Source organism: Medicago truncatula, chromosome 3 (assembly GCF_003473485.1).
Source record: "Medicago truncatula cultivar Jemalong A17 chromosome 3, MtrunA17r5.0-ANR, whole genome shotgun sequence".
NCBI lineage: Eukaryota > Viridiplantae > Streptophyta > Magnoliopsida > Fabales > Fabaceae > Medicago > Medicago truncatula.
In genome coordinates, this window is record NC_053044.1 from 53,361,272 (window position 1) to 53,375,440 (window position 14,169).

At 32.7% G+C, this 14,169-nt stretch overlaps 3 protein-coding genes and 1 non-coding gene across 4 annotated transcripts; 3 read left to right on the forward strand and 1 right to left on the reverse strand.

Moving 5' to 3' along the window:
- The first annotated feature begins 2,860 nt into the window (after positions 1-2,860).
- On the forward strand, positions 2,861-9,118 carry LOC11425857 (uncharacterized). The gene is made up of 5 exons (XM_003603421.4): positions 2,861-3,018; positions 3,377-5,692; positions 6,850-6,970; positions 7,805-7,861; positions 7,947-9,118. Exons 2-5 carry the CDS (start codon positions 3,426-3,428, stop codon positions 8,898-8,900), a joined length of 3,399 nt encoding a protein of 1,132 aa, XP_003603469.1. The 5' UTR covers positions 2,861-3,018; positions 3,377-3,425; the 3' UTR covers positions 8,901-9,118.
- Positions 9,119-9,462: 344 nt separating this feature from the next.
- On the reverse strand, positions 9,463-11,623 carry LOC11423365 (dnaJ homolog subfamily B member 4). The gene is made up of 3 exons (XM_039832425.1): positions 11,237-11,623; positions 10,556-10,935; positions 9,463-10,036 (listed from the first exon to the last, which is right to left on the reverse strand). Exons 1-3 carry the CDS (start codon positions 11,399-11,401, stop codon positions 9,598-9,600), a joined length of 984 nt encoding a protein of 327 aa, XP_039688359.1. The 5' UTR covers positions 11,402-11,623; the 3' UTR covers positions 9,463-9,597.
- A 199-nt stretch (positions 11,624-11,822) lies between these two features.
- TRNAR-UCU (transfer RNA arginine (anticodon UCU)) lies at positions 11,823-11,895 on the forward strand. Its single transcript has one exon. It is a non-coding gene; the product is annotated as a tRNA-Arg (tRNA).
- Positions 11,896-13,517: 1,622 nt separating this feature from the next.
- On the forward strand, positions 13,518-14,068 carry LOC120579725 (30S ribosomal protein S11, chloroplastic). Its single transcript, XM_039832426.1, has one exon. The coding sequence runs from the start codon at positions 13,542-13,544 to the stop codon at positions 13,956-13,958; it is 417 nt and encodes a 138-aa protein (XP_039688360.1). The 5' UTR covers positions 13,518-13,541; the 3' UTR covers positions 13,959-14,068.
- The last annotated feature ends 101 nt before the right edge of the window (positions 14,069-14,169 follow it).

The following is a 14,169-nucleotide window of genomic DNA, read 5'->3' on the forward strand; positions in this document are numbered from 1 at the left end:
TAAAGTTTTTCATATTCTAACAACATTGAATATTTCAATATCAATGAAGATACGTCTTTGTAAAAATAAGCAATTAAACAGTCATTCATCCCACATGTGATTTTGCATCCGATTCATAACAATGTTCACAATAATAAGAACTCTTTTAGCTGTTGCAGTTGTTAGATGTAATATCAAATATAACTCTAAACGCAAATATATCAATGGGTACACAACAAGTTTTGTAGCCTTTTCTAAAAAAGAAGATTTTGTAGTATCTCTACCTGATTGATTTTTGTTTTTACTTTATTTGATTTTAATATAATTTTCTTATGTTTGGAAGTCATAAAAATTGTGTCACTATTGATAGGTGTAGGCCAAGAGATAAAGATTTTATGATATGGGTAGGGACGAACCTGAACAAGGCATGGTGTATATTTTTTAATTTTTTTTTTATCAGTTCATTGTATATTTTTACTTATATATTAATACAAACACCTATTTTTTTTTTTTTATGTTTATACACGCGTCTATATTTTTACTCATATATTAATACAGGGACATATTTATTTGTGTAATTTATATATGTGACTATATTTTTACTCATATAAGTGAACCTATTTGTTTTTAATATACTGTGTTTATATTTTAACTTCTATATTAATACGGGGACAAATTTTTTTTTAAATTTATACACTTGTCTATATTTTTATTCATATATCAATACTGAGATTTTTTTATAATTTCTATGCAATTGCGACTTGCTTCCAAAAAAAGAGCGCAACACGCTCACTCGTCCGTATGCACAAGTATCCTGCTAGAGCATTTGACATCTCTCGTAACCTATATAGAAAGAGATGTTCTTAGAACAATTAGTAATGATATAATTTTATTTCATTTTCTACAAATGAAAAGTACATTATTTTATTTGTAATTTTAGTTGCTACAACTATTTTTTATATAACTTTTTTATTAAATTTAATATTATTTAATTATTTGACAAAAAAATGTGCCCTACTAATATTGAAAGTCCAGGTCCGTCCCTGGATATGGGTGGATCATGTGGTCAAAATGTTAATTATTACCACTACCATATTATACTACAACTAAAAAAATTAAAAACTTTGAACAAGTACATGCACCCACATCCTTCAAGATATATTTGTATATGCATCCGGTGGTGTTGGACAACCACAAACTTATCAAAATAACAAACATTTAAGTTTAGTTGTTTTTGGTTTGGTGTTTAAGGTTTATTTTTCACGATTCACAAGTTGTCAACTTGCATTACATTTTGTTTTTACGGTTAATCTTTAAGTTAACACTCATGATGTATTATTGTCTTTTATGTACGTGATTGTGCAAACCACTATTTTGTTCTACATTTAGAAATTAACAATATTCAAATATACATTCATCACACATTACACCGAATGACTCACTATTTCGGGTTTGGAAGTTCAAGTCAGTGCCTCTCAGCGACGACATTGCTACGAAAAATTAGGTACTTTTGTTTCAAGATGTTTGAATTTGGAATTTTAGTACTAATATTTTTTTTAAGCATGAGCGTGTTGTATTATGCTGCCCTAATTTGATGTTAAATTCAGATAACTTTATAGTTATCCTCGTTTTTATTTAAAATTGTCATCGCATATGTTTGGTTATGAGTTGGAACAAAAATAGTTTTAAGTGAATTGATTATGTAAAATTGACAAATGATTTATGTTTGAATACATTTAAATAAAATCAGGTTGAACTATAAATTTGAACATTAAAATCATTTTTGAATAAAAAACTTTAATTTATAGTTTCAAGTATAATCGATTCTAGAGGCAAAATTAAGTCTCTTAAAAAACAATCAAACATGTAAAAATTAATTATACACTCATTCAGACCTCTCTAAAAATAAAACCAAACGTATAATTCTTAGAATTTGTCTGTGCCTGGTATATTGAAAAAGTAATTAAAGAGTTTTTTTTGTTTTGTTTTGATCCCTAATGGATACAAGTTTTATCATAGCTAATGGTTAACCGTGTTTGAATCTCGGACCTTGCATATATGCACTGTCCTACCAACTGAGCTAAGCTCATGAGAACATGCATATACATGGTTTAAATTAGGTTTCCAAATACAAAGTAAAAATAAATATTATAATCATGAAAACAAATCCAATTCATTTTTTTATTTATCAAATAATTTACACCTTGATCAATAATATTATTTAGTATGGCAATTTTTTAATTATATTTTTAAAAAATATTTTAGTCAAAATGCATTAAATAGTTGTCCTATACGGCTCAATGACAATAAACACTTGAAACTCGTAAACACATAATTAAGAAGTCAGAGTTCAAATCTTGATCATAATATCAGACTTAATAATGTTAATATTTTTATCCATTAAAGATTTTTAATACCGATCATCATGACAAATATTCTAAATATCGGTCATCGTGACATAAAGATAATATGTAATATTTTTTTAAATACAGATGTAATATCTTTAAGAAGTGAAAGCACAACATGATTTATTCATTTTGGAAAAAAAACAAAAAGATGATTATTATTCATTGTGTCCAATATAGATGATTTTGTAAAACAAAAAAAGATGATTATTATTCATTGTGTCCAAAATACATGATTTGGTAAAACAAAAAAGCATAACAGAATTAGTTGAAATTTGTCAAAAAATGATTTAGATGAATAATAAAGAATTAAATTAAAATCCTTAAAAAAAAAGAATTAAATTAATATACGTGTGTTAATCAGATTTGGTTAGCTTAATTTTTATTTTTTTTTATAAATAAATAAAAAACAAAAACTGGTTATTGTCAGCAAAAAAAAAAAAAAAAGTGTGTTGCAACGCTGCGTTTTGGGGGATAAAATCGATAGAAGAATCACGAACGCTGAAATTTGGTTATGTTAAGTAACTCTTGTTATTTCTCTCTTTCGATATCGTTATCGTCTTCTTCCTCCTCTTAGGGTTTTCAGTTCGCACTCTCTTTTCACTTTCAGCACCCCCAATATTCTTCTCCAAAGGTAATGCTATCGATCCATCTCATTTCAATTCCGATTATCCTTTTCGTTTCATTGTAAAAACAATTACAATTACTAACACTTGTTAACTCCGCTGATTAATTTGTCGAAAATTAGCACATCTTATTCACTTTTGCTTTTATTCAATTATTTCATGATCAATGGTTGCTTTAATTCCATTCAATTCAATTGCTGCTTTAGGTTCTTCACTGTATAATTGTTAAGTGTAAGAATTTTGTTTTTTTGAGATGATTTTTTTTGTTTTTTGGTCGAATTAAAGACTATGGTTAAGTGATTTATCTGGTTTGATTCGAGATTTTGTTGAATGATTGAGTTTGTATTGTCATGTGAATTATTTCAGGTGGGTTTTTGTTTGTAATTGTGTACTCTATGGTTGTTGATTAATTCTAATGGTTGGAATGTCGAATAATTTGGTTTCGGAGTCAGTAACCAGCAGTCAGATGGCTCAATTGGAGCCTATTATGAACAAGGCAGATGGCTCAATGGGACTCTTGCGTCCTGTGTCTACTGATTCCATGTCACAAAATCAGGGAGCCTCGAATGGTGAACCCGTGTCTCAAGGCTTACCACTTTCTAATCGGTTGAGTGGTCAAGTAGGTGGCGGTGATATGGGAATGCACCGGGTTATTATGCAGAACAAACAATCCATGCAAATGGGGGCAGCGCCGAACAATTTGGGCGCACATCAAGTGTCAGCAGCTCCTAAGCGAAAGGCAACAATGGAACTTCCTTCGGGTAGCTTTATAACACCTAGCAAGCGGGAGAAACCAATGGCACAAAGACCTTGGATGCCACAAGGATCTAATTCATCAACCAAAATTGCTCCACGGATGCAATCCTCATCAAATCTTTCTAGGGTGAATCATTCGGCGGCAAGTGGTAAAAGAAAAACACAAGCGGATAACACCTCAGGAAAACCCGCGACTCCTCGGTCCTCAAATTCTAAAAATCAGAATGCACAGTTGAAAGAATCCTCCAAGGTTCAGACTGAATCATCTGAGAGTGTTAGGTCAAAGATGAGGGAGTCATTAGCTGCTGCTCTGGCGTTGGTATCCCAGCAAGATAAACCTCTGGTGTCAAACGACGACAAACCTAACAATGCTGCCAATAGCTCTCAGTGTGCTGGTTCAGCATCTGCATCCGCTGACACTGCTCCGGAGCAAAAGCAGGAAATTTGTCAGCCTGTTAACTCCTCTTTAGCTGGGGCTGATTCCGTTGACCATGTGATGGGAGAAGAGCACTTGGATAGTACATCTACTGAAGGTTTTTCTGAAAAACCTAAGGATTATCAAGCGGGATTCACAAACGTGTCAAACAATGAAGACATGCTGAGTTCCGATAAGCAAGATTTTCAGTCTAACTACACTTTAACTACTGATGATGTTCCTTTCAGTGATAGTTTCTTTGTGAAAGATGAACTTTTGCAGGGAAATGGTCTTTCCTGGGTATTATCTGATATGGATCATATGGTGGTCATTGATGATCAAAGTGAAAGCCAAACTACGATAGAGAAGAAATTGGAACCTGAGGAAACAGGTGGAGTTTGTAGGGAGGTGGTCCCTTTACCTGAGCTTCTAGCATCAAGGATAGAAGCAGAGCTCTTCAAACTGTTTGGAGGTGTGAATAAGAAATACAAAGAGAAGGGAAGGTCTCTTTTGTTCAACCTGAAAGATCGCAATAATCCTGAACTCAGAGAAAGGGTTATGTTTGGTAAAATTCTTCCAGAACAACTATGTTCCATGACTGCAGAGGAACTTGCTTCAAAGGAGCTTTCTGAGTGGAGGATAGCCAAGGCTGAGGAGTTCGATAAAATCAAGGTTTTACCTGATTCAGATGTTGATATTAGACGTTTAGTCAGGAAAACGCATAAAGGTGAATTTCAAGTGGAAGTTGAACATGAAGACAATGTTCCAGTGGAAGAGGTGTCTGGTGGCAAAAATTCTGTTGTTCGAAGGCAACCGGTTAAGAAGGACGTGGAAGGCACTTCTCCTTCCAAACCTGATGTAGTCAAAAGCGATGTAAACACTGATAATGAAAAGAGCAGCTTACAGACAGATAATCAATTTTCCATTACCATTTCTTCCAATGATGGGACTGATCCAATGGAAGGGCTTATGACAGATGATGATGCATTGAAGGACCCTAACTTTCTTCCACCAATTGTATCACTTGATGAATTCATGGAATCTCTTAATTCTGAGCCACCGTTTGAAAATTTACCTGTAGAGTCTGGAAAAGCACCTATATCGGAAGAGGATGTTTATGGGGTTGGATCTAAATCAAAATCTTCTGATTTAACTCCAAGTGAGCAAGATGATGTCAGTGCTAGTAAGTCTGATAAGCTTCAAAGCACAGATGCCGAGGAAGAAAAAAAAGTTAATGCTGATGCAGGGTCCATCTCGTCTGATGCAAAACACGGTGAAAGCCGATCTGACACAAAGCCGACTGATGGTCATTCCAAGGAAATGTCACCTGATGGCAAAAAGTCAACTTCCAATGATGCTGAGTTGAGAGCTAGTCAGTTTCATGCAGAAGAGAGACATGGCAAGGATAAAGTGTCTAAAACTACAGTTCCCATTAAGGGTGAATGCCTCTGGGAGGGAATGCTCCAGCCAAACATCTCAACCACTGATTCAGTCATTAGCATCTTCAAAAGGTAGTCTACTGTACTACCAGTTTTTATTACATCTTCATAATAAACCGTTCCTTTGCTCTAAACTCAAATCTGAATATTGTGACTAATTCTTTTGATCTAGCATGTTAAGCAAAATTTTTAAACTGTATACAAAAGAGGTGAAAGATCAATAATATCATGGAAGTTAGTATTCCAACCATATACAAGGGTAGTAATGACTTTGGATGTGATTTTGGAATTTGTAACTGTGTATGCTTTTCTCATTCTTTTATCCTCATCGCTTTTTTCAGATTTTATTTGGTACTGACTTGTGATTTGTTTAAGCCTGCTAACAATCTTGCATTAAATATGTGGCATCCTACATTTACTGCGGTCCCTTATGTTCCGTGGATAAAAATTTCATGTTCTAGCCGAACTTAATGGCTATTGTGCTGAAGCATAATTTAATGTCATGAAAAACAAGTTTGATGAGATTTATCTAGGGCATGGATTTTTATTTTTTTTGAATGGCATCTAGGGCATGGAATCTTTTTTAATTGATCCTTATTTGTAAGCCTTATTTATATTTATTTTCTTCATCTACTCCTACATGCCAATATGCCATCTAATGAACATGTTAGTTGTTTCGTTTCAGTTTTTTTTTTGGGTAAATAAAACTGCAAATTACAATTGCTTTTTGTGAATACGCGGTTTCAGTCAGGCTGTTTAAATTTTTTCTAGTTTCTTGACATGGTTCTTAATTGACTATGGAACAACCCGCTCGTCTGTTTTTTAAGCTTCTTTTAAGCATCTAGTTTCAGTTATTTTTTAGAGCAATTCACTTCTAGAAAATTGTTGGTTCTTCCAACTTCTTTCGTAACTGTTGCTATAGTAACTAGGCATGTTTATTTCATAGTATATATGATTATTTGTGCTTTTCAATGCCTTCTGTGTCCATACAAACAATCCCAACTACTGTTCTGTGTTTATCTTGAAGAAGGTGGAAAATGTTTTTAAATTAGATTTATTGCTTGGAGAGGTCTATGTTGTGGGGTTGATGTGTTCCACACCAAAAACCACTTTAAATTTTTTCTTATTTCACAAAAAAAACTATACTTTTGATATGTACCGTTTGAAGTGGATTATTTCTATTATATTTTTTTTCCTTTTTCTGATCTGACATTTTATTCTTTGTGAAGCGGTGAGAAAACTTCTACCAAAGACTGGCCTGGATTTCTCGAGATCAAGGGAAGGGTTCGACTGGATGCATTTGAAAAATTTCTGCGAGAGCTTCCACAGTCAAGAAGTCGTGCCATCATGGTATCTCAAGTTTTCTTTTGTTGTGCTAGACTTGTGTATCATCTTCTGTTTATCTCGCCAGCCATATATAAAACAATCATTAAAAATGAAAAAAGTTGTTGCAGCTTGATGTTAATTTTTTCTTTTCATTACGTGTTTTAACGATATCATCGCGGTACAGTGTGCTTTCCTCTTTTATATTTTTTAATTGATGAGATGAAGAAGCCAGTTGATTGGTAGTTGTATAGTGTATATGTTAACGACACAGTTTTTAAGGCTGTCAGGATAAAACGATAGAAATATGATATGGGGGAGAAAGCAAATATAGGGATCTGTATAAATTGTAAAAAACATTTGTCACTGTTAAATTGGATTACAGGATTGATTTTATTTTTGTTGGTAAATACACTATGTCTGGCAAATTAAGTAAAACAGTTTCTTGTTTTCATGGCATGTATGTGTCTTTACAAGCATGGAATCACAAAAATACATGCACATACACACTTGTATGAAATGTTTTGACATCTAATAAAAAGTGGGGCGAAGAATTTAGTGACGAATTTAGAAGAGTTATATGAGAAAAATCTCCCCAATGAGACTCTTTATTTTAGGGGAGGGAAACTGGCTCCCTAAGTTGGTGTGGATGAGTTGCATTGTATCATGAGGATGTTACAACTTAGAATGTAAATGAGTTTAGTTAAGTAGTTTGAATATATTGCCTGACTGAAGCCACTTGCTTTTTGATTTGAATATTTACCAATTACTGATAGAGAGCTGTGTATGTGATGAAAACTTGCTGTACACTTAATTTTCTTTTTGGGCTATGAATAGTTACAAAGTTTCTTTGTATGGCAGGTTTCACATTTTATTTCCAAAGGCATAACCCCTGAGGAGCAAGCAACACTCCGTGAGGTAATGACAGCTATTATTAGATTGGTTATTTAACCCTATTTTTAGCTGCGGATTGTTCATTATAATTATGTAATTTTAAATGCAGGTGGCTGACTCGTATATTTTGGACGAGAGAGTGGGATTTGCAGAACCTGTGCATGGAGTTGAACTTTACTTTTGCCCACCTCATAAGAAAACAGTTGAAATGCTCAGCAAGATACTTCCAAAGGAACAAATTGAAGCAGTTAATTCTATTGATAATGGTCTAATTGGTATTATTGTATGGAGAAAAACTAATATAACTACATCTATATCTCCCACCGCGCAATCACATCACAAACATAGCTCTAAAAGGCAAATTTTGAGTAGAAGACAACAAGATACTAATGTGAATGCCAATTCTACCCATAATGCAGTGCCCTCTATGGGGTTTAAGACCACCGTGAGTGAACCTCCGAGTGGTGATGATGATGATGTTCCTCCTGGATTCGGGCCACCAGCCCGGGTTGAGGATGACCTCCCGGAGTATAATTTTTCCGGTAGTTCAAATCCATCATCACACTTGGTTCAAAAACATATGGGACCAAGTATGGTCACATCTCACTCGGTTGTCCAAACCCCATCACGTCCTGCACAACAAATGAGAGAACTTGTACACAAATATGGGCAAAACAAAACAACTGTAACCTCGGTAAACTGGCAGGACAAATTTGGGGGGTCAATTCAACCCTGGAATGATGACGATGATGATATACCAGAATGGCAACCTCAAATCAACAACCAGAATCAGTTTCCTCCTCAACAAACAATGAATAATTTTCATCTTAGACCTCATGTTGTGAATCAATCATATGCGGGTTTACCCCAGCAATCAATTATGCCGACACAATATCTGCAACCCCCTATGAATGTGACACATGTACAGCAAAATTTTGGCCCTCAGTGGGTTCCTTCTATTCAGGGTAACAACACACAACCAAGTGCTGCACCACCCTATGGAACACCTACACAAGGAACTACTCCGTGGTCTCAACATGTTTCTAGAAGTAGAAGACTTTAGTTTCTTTTTCTTTCATTTCAGTTCCTTTTATTTTAGATCTTTTACAGTTGTAGTTGTAGCCATGTAAACTTTAGTGTCAGACTGTTTTCATCTTTTTCCAACATCAATACCCTGTTGAGGTAGTAAACGGTGCAAATGACTTTTATTCTCTTCTACTGTTTTAGTTTGCGGTGAATAAATACGATGGACGATAGAATATTCCTTCAATTTTATTTTAAGAGAGTTTCTAATTTCAACGTTGCTTTTTATATGCTTAGCGTTACTAATGCCTTAACTACTCTATGTAATATTCGTACTTGGGTCTTTAGGACATATACGTTTATCTATTCTACGAAAGGTTCACTGCTAAAAAAAAACAAAAATTAGTGAGGGAAATTTAGTGAGGGAAAACATGAAATCCCTCTCTAATTCCGTCACTAAATTTTGCGACTAAGAAATTTGTTAGGGATTTTATGTTTTCCGTCACAAATTTCCCTCTTTAATTTTACTTTTCTTAGTAGTGGTTGGAGGCACGATAAACAGTTGTATGGAAAATTCGCTTCTAACTGATATATGTGGAATTTATAATAACATATGTAATATTAGTATATTACTGTTATACAAGAGAATACAACATTAAGAAGGGCCATGTGGTGTTACACCAAAAACTATGTACGAAAAGTCACATGACAAATAAAAAAAAGAGTATGATCCTAGATTAACCACCCAATGCTCGCTTTAGTGCAGCACGTTGTTCTGGTGTCAATTTTGTTGGGAACTTAACCTCAAATATGATCCTCAAATCACCCCTATGACCGGGTTCCTTTGTTATTGGCATTCCTTCATTTGCAACAACAAGCTCATAACCAGGACTCACAATGTTTTTCACTGGGACACTTAAACTACGTTTGTAAAGTGTTTTGATATTTACTGAAGTTCCACCAATAGCTTCTGCTAGTGATATCTTTTGATTCACAATAAGGTCATTCCCATCTCTCTTGAACAATTCATGAGGCTTCTCATCAATCACAAATACAAGATCTGCTGGAAGTTGGTTTATTAGTTGATTCCCTTTATCTGGGAATGTTATCTTTGTTCCTTTCTTCCATCCTGGCTTTACTTCAATGCTTAATATCTCTGTTTCTTTAATTTCCCTTCTGCAATTTTTGTCATCATAAATAAAGATACCTTAGAACAATTGAACCATAAAACAAACAAACATCTTGTGACATTACTAATGCTCATGATTAAATTAATAGGCAGAACTTTGTCCTCATATGTATAACCTAGACCATGTTTGGATAATCAGTTTAACTAAGTGCAAACTCTTATTATATAAGCATCTATGTATAAATTATTTTATAACAAAAGATAAGATAAAGTCATCATTTTCATATAAACTATTTGCGTTTTCGTAAATTATCATGAAGTGCTTACAAAAATAAGCTAAAAATAGCTTATGGATATGTCACATTATTTTCATAAGTTCTTCAAAAAAGACTCACAAGTGTTCGTGCTAGTAGATAAGTTCAAATAAATCAATCCAAACAAATTATATAACCAACAAAAAACACCATAAAAATAAAGGTACATATAAGTTGGTTTGGATCCTTAACGACAGCTGCACTATTGCAGCCACGTTGTAGAGGATCCAAACAAAGATAAACGAAACGTACCCATAGGCATCCACTACAGTTCTTGAGATCTTCATTTTCCTTGTAGAACCAGAATACAGCTCCTCCAAACTACAAGGCAATTTAGTCTCAACAGGTGGTGGTTTCTTTGGCATATTCGCTCTTTCGCTATGTGTTCTAGAATTTAAATCGCCACTGAATCCACCATTTCCTGCTCCACCATCAGATGGAAATCTCTTGGACCTCCCTGGTCCAGATGATCCAAAATTCAAAGGACTACTTCCAAAGAATTCTGCAAAGATATCCTCTGCACTTCTTGGATAAAATCCACTTGGTGACTCAGTTTCTGGTGATGGCCTTTCTTTTAACCCTTGTTCTCCAAGCTGATCATAAACATTCCTTCTTTGCGGATCACTCAATACCTAAAATTCATAAAAATTTCTCAAAATTGAGATTCATGTTGTTACTAAACAAGAGGTATATATATATATATATAACTTCTTTGATACGGATCCACACAAAATAACCCTAACAAATTAACCATTAACATTTTCCAATATTAAAAAAACCCTAATATTTTGTGATTCATTTATCACCATTTCAATTCCAATTTCCACCATCTAAACCCTCCATGTATTGCAAAATCATATCAACATTCATAATCAAGAAAATGCAACATATAGAAAATTGAAAAAAAGAAAAGATGGGGAATGATTATGTTACCGCATAAGCCTCAGAGATCTGTTTGAAACGGGCTTCAGCTTCTTTTTTATTGTTAGGGTTCTTGTCAGGGTGCCATTTCATAGCCAATTTTCTATATGCTTTCTTCAAATCATCTTCTGTAGCATTTTTATCCACCTTCAAAATGTTATAGTAATCCACACCCATTTTTTCTTTCTTTCTTTGAGAATCTGAATTAATATTGCAAATGTTAGGATATAAAAATCTTGAGATTTAGATTCTTTTGTTGGATACCAAAATTGTAAAATCAACAATTCTTCATGCAAAGTTGATAACGTTTGAGATCAACAAAGCAAACAAAAATTGGTTAATTAAACAATTCAGAAATATGAGAGATTTTTCATTGGCTTTGCATTGGAAAAGATTTGAATGTTACAGCGCCACGATTTGGTGTGCATGCATTGTTATTATTATTTATCTTGTTAACAGACCAACCAACAACGGTTTGAAACTAAGCGGAAAATTTTGGATGATACAAAATTGTAATAACCTAGAACGACGGTCGAAAAATAATATTAATTTTTTAGCCATTCTTTAAATATTAATAGTATATAATGTTAAATATGAAGCGCCCATGGCCTAATGGATAAGGCGCTTGACTTCTAATCAAGCGATTGTGGGTTCGAGTCCCACTGGGCGTGCCATTTTGTTTTGTTTAACAGACGAGAAATCACATGCACTTTATTGTTTTGACATTAAAAATATAAGCACAAATCCAGTTTTTATTTATTTCTTAAATCTACAATTTTAGTCTTGTATCTTTAAATTCGTAATTTGGTCCCCTACTTTTTTTTAAGGAAAAATGGTGACTTAGGCTGTGTTTGGTAACACAAAAAAGTTAGCTTATAAGCTTGTTTTGATAAAATGAGACGTGTTTGATAAAAAAACTTTTCTCACTAACTTATAGCGTTTTTTAAGAAGCTAATCCAAGTAGCTTTTTAGCTTATAGCTTGTAGCTTTTTATACTTTCTTCCCATTTTAACATTTTCTTAATTTAATTTAATTTTATTATAATAAAAAAAAAACTACCCACTATCTTAATTTAATTTAATTTACATGTATGGCTTTTTAAATTTTCTTGTCCACTTTTTTGTTTTTTTTTACTTATAATTTTATATAAAATTTATAATAGTGAAGCAAGTTTAGTTAAATAAAATTTATAAAAATAAAATAAAAATTGTTAAATAAAAAAATTCGATTGAATTCATAAATACATTTATTATTTTGGAGATGAAAATAATTTGAAATATATTTAAATATTTAAAAATAAATGTGTTAAGTAATAAAAATTATATATATGATATTAAAAAAAAATAAACAAGCATGTCATTTTATATTTATAGCTTTTTTTTACCAACACACGTGAACTCATTTTTTATTTTCTTGAACCTCTCCTCAATGAATTGCTTGTTTTCTCTAAGGTCAAATTCGAGAAATTCCATTGTCTGCCACTTATCGTAAAGTCAAGTTGATTTTATTACTAAGAAATATCACTCTGCTCCCTCTTGTAGGAGTAACTTTAGATTCTATTTTTACTTTGCTTAATTTGTTTTTCCTTGTTGATTTCATAAGTGTAGTTAATATTATAGTGATGAATTTTGTTAATATTTTGTAATTACATAATTCGTTTTAAAATAATGTTTGAAAGTTTAAAAAATTAGATCGATAAGATTCTACAATTTCATCATATTCGCTTAGTTTAGTGGAAAAAAAATCAAATTAACTTGGTTAGTTACTCATTCCATTATCATGTTAATCATCAATGAAAAAAAAGTACTACATCTTATTAACCACATGTAAAAATATAGATTATTATTCATATTTAAAATAAGGGTTCATATATTATTATTTGAAGCAGATTTAGTAATAGAATAAAACCAATCAAAATTTAAATTTCGATTTGAAGAATGATATTTGCACGATTTTTTTAGACATTTTTGCCTCTTCATTTGAACAAAACCAATAGAAAAAATGAGAATAAAAACACAACTTAAATATAAAAGAGAAATATCGTAAAAGTTGTACAAATATCATTTCTTTTTTGATTTTCACATATAAGATATTATGTGTTAAATAAAATTAAATACTAAATGAAATAACTTTTTTCAATGTGTTTTTTGGTCTTAATGATTTGTGTTTTTTGTTTCTTATAGAAAAGGGGGTAAATAGTGTTTTATTCCATGTAATATAGGTTATTTCCGAATTTGCTCCCTGTAAAAACTTTGTTTTGGTTTTCGTCCTTGTAATATTTTTTTTTTTTAGACTTATATTTTTTAAAATAATAAAAATGGCAAAATCTATACCAAAAATTGGTTCACGTAAAAATGGACGTATTGGTTCACGTAAACATCCTCGTAAAATACCAATGGGAGTTATTTATGTTCAAGCTAGTTTCAACAATACCATTGTGACTGTTACAGATGTACGAGGTCGGGTGATTTCTTGGTCCTCTGCCGGTTCGTGTGGATTCAAGGGTACACGAAGGGGGACACCATTTGCCGCTCAAACCGCAGCAGCAAATGCTATTCGAACAGTAGTAGATCAAGGCATGCAACGAGCCGTAGTCATAATAAAAGGTCCCGATCTAGGAAGAGATGCGGCATTAAGAGCTATTGCTAGAAGTGGTATACTATTAAGATTTATACAGGATGTAACCCCTATCCCACATAATGGATGTAGGGCTCCTAAAAAAAGACGTGTGTAAAACTAAAAAGAAACATTAAAGAAAGAGATTTCAAGAGAAATAAACAATTAAATCAAGAGTTTCATAAAAATATATTACTATGATTCGAGAAAAAGTTAAAGTATCTGCTCGGACACAAGGACGAAAACTAAAATAATTTTTTTTAGAAAGGTAAACCCGTAAACGAGCTACATTACTACTATTAGCCCTAGAAAAGGAGCGGAGATAGAGT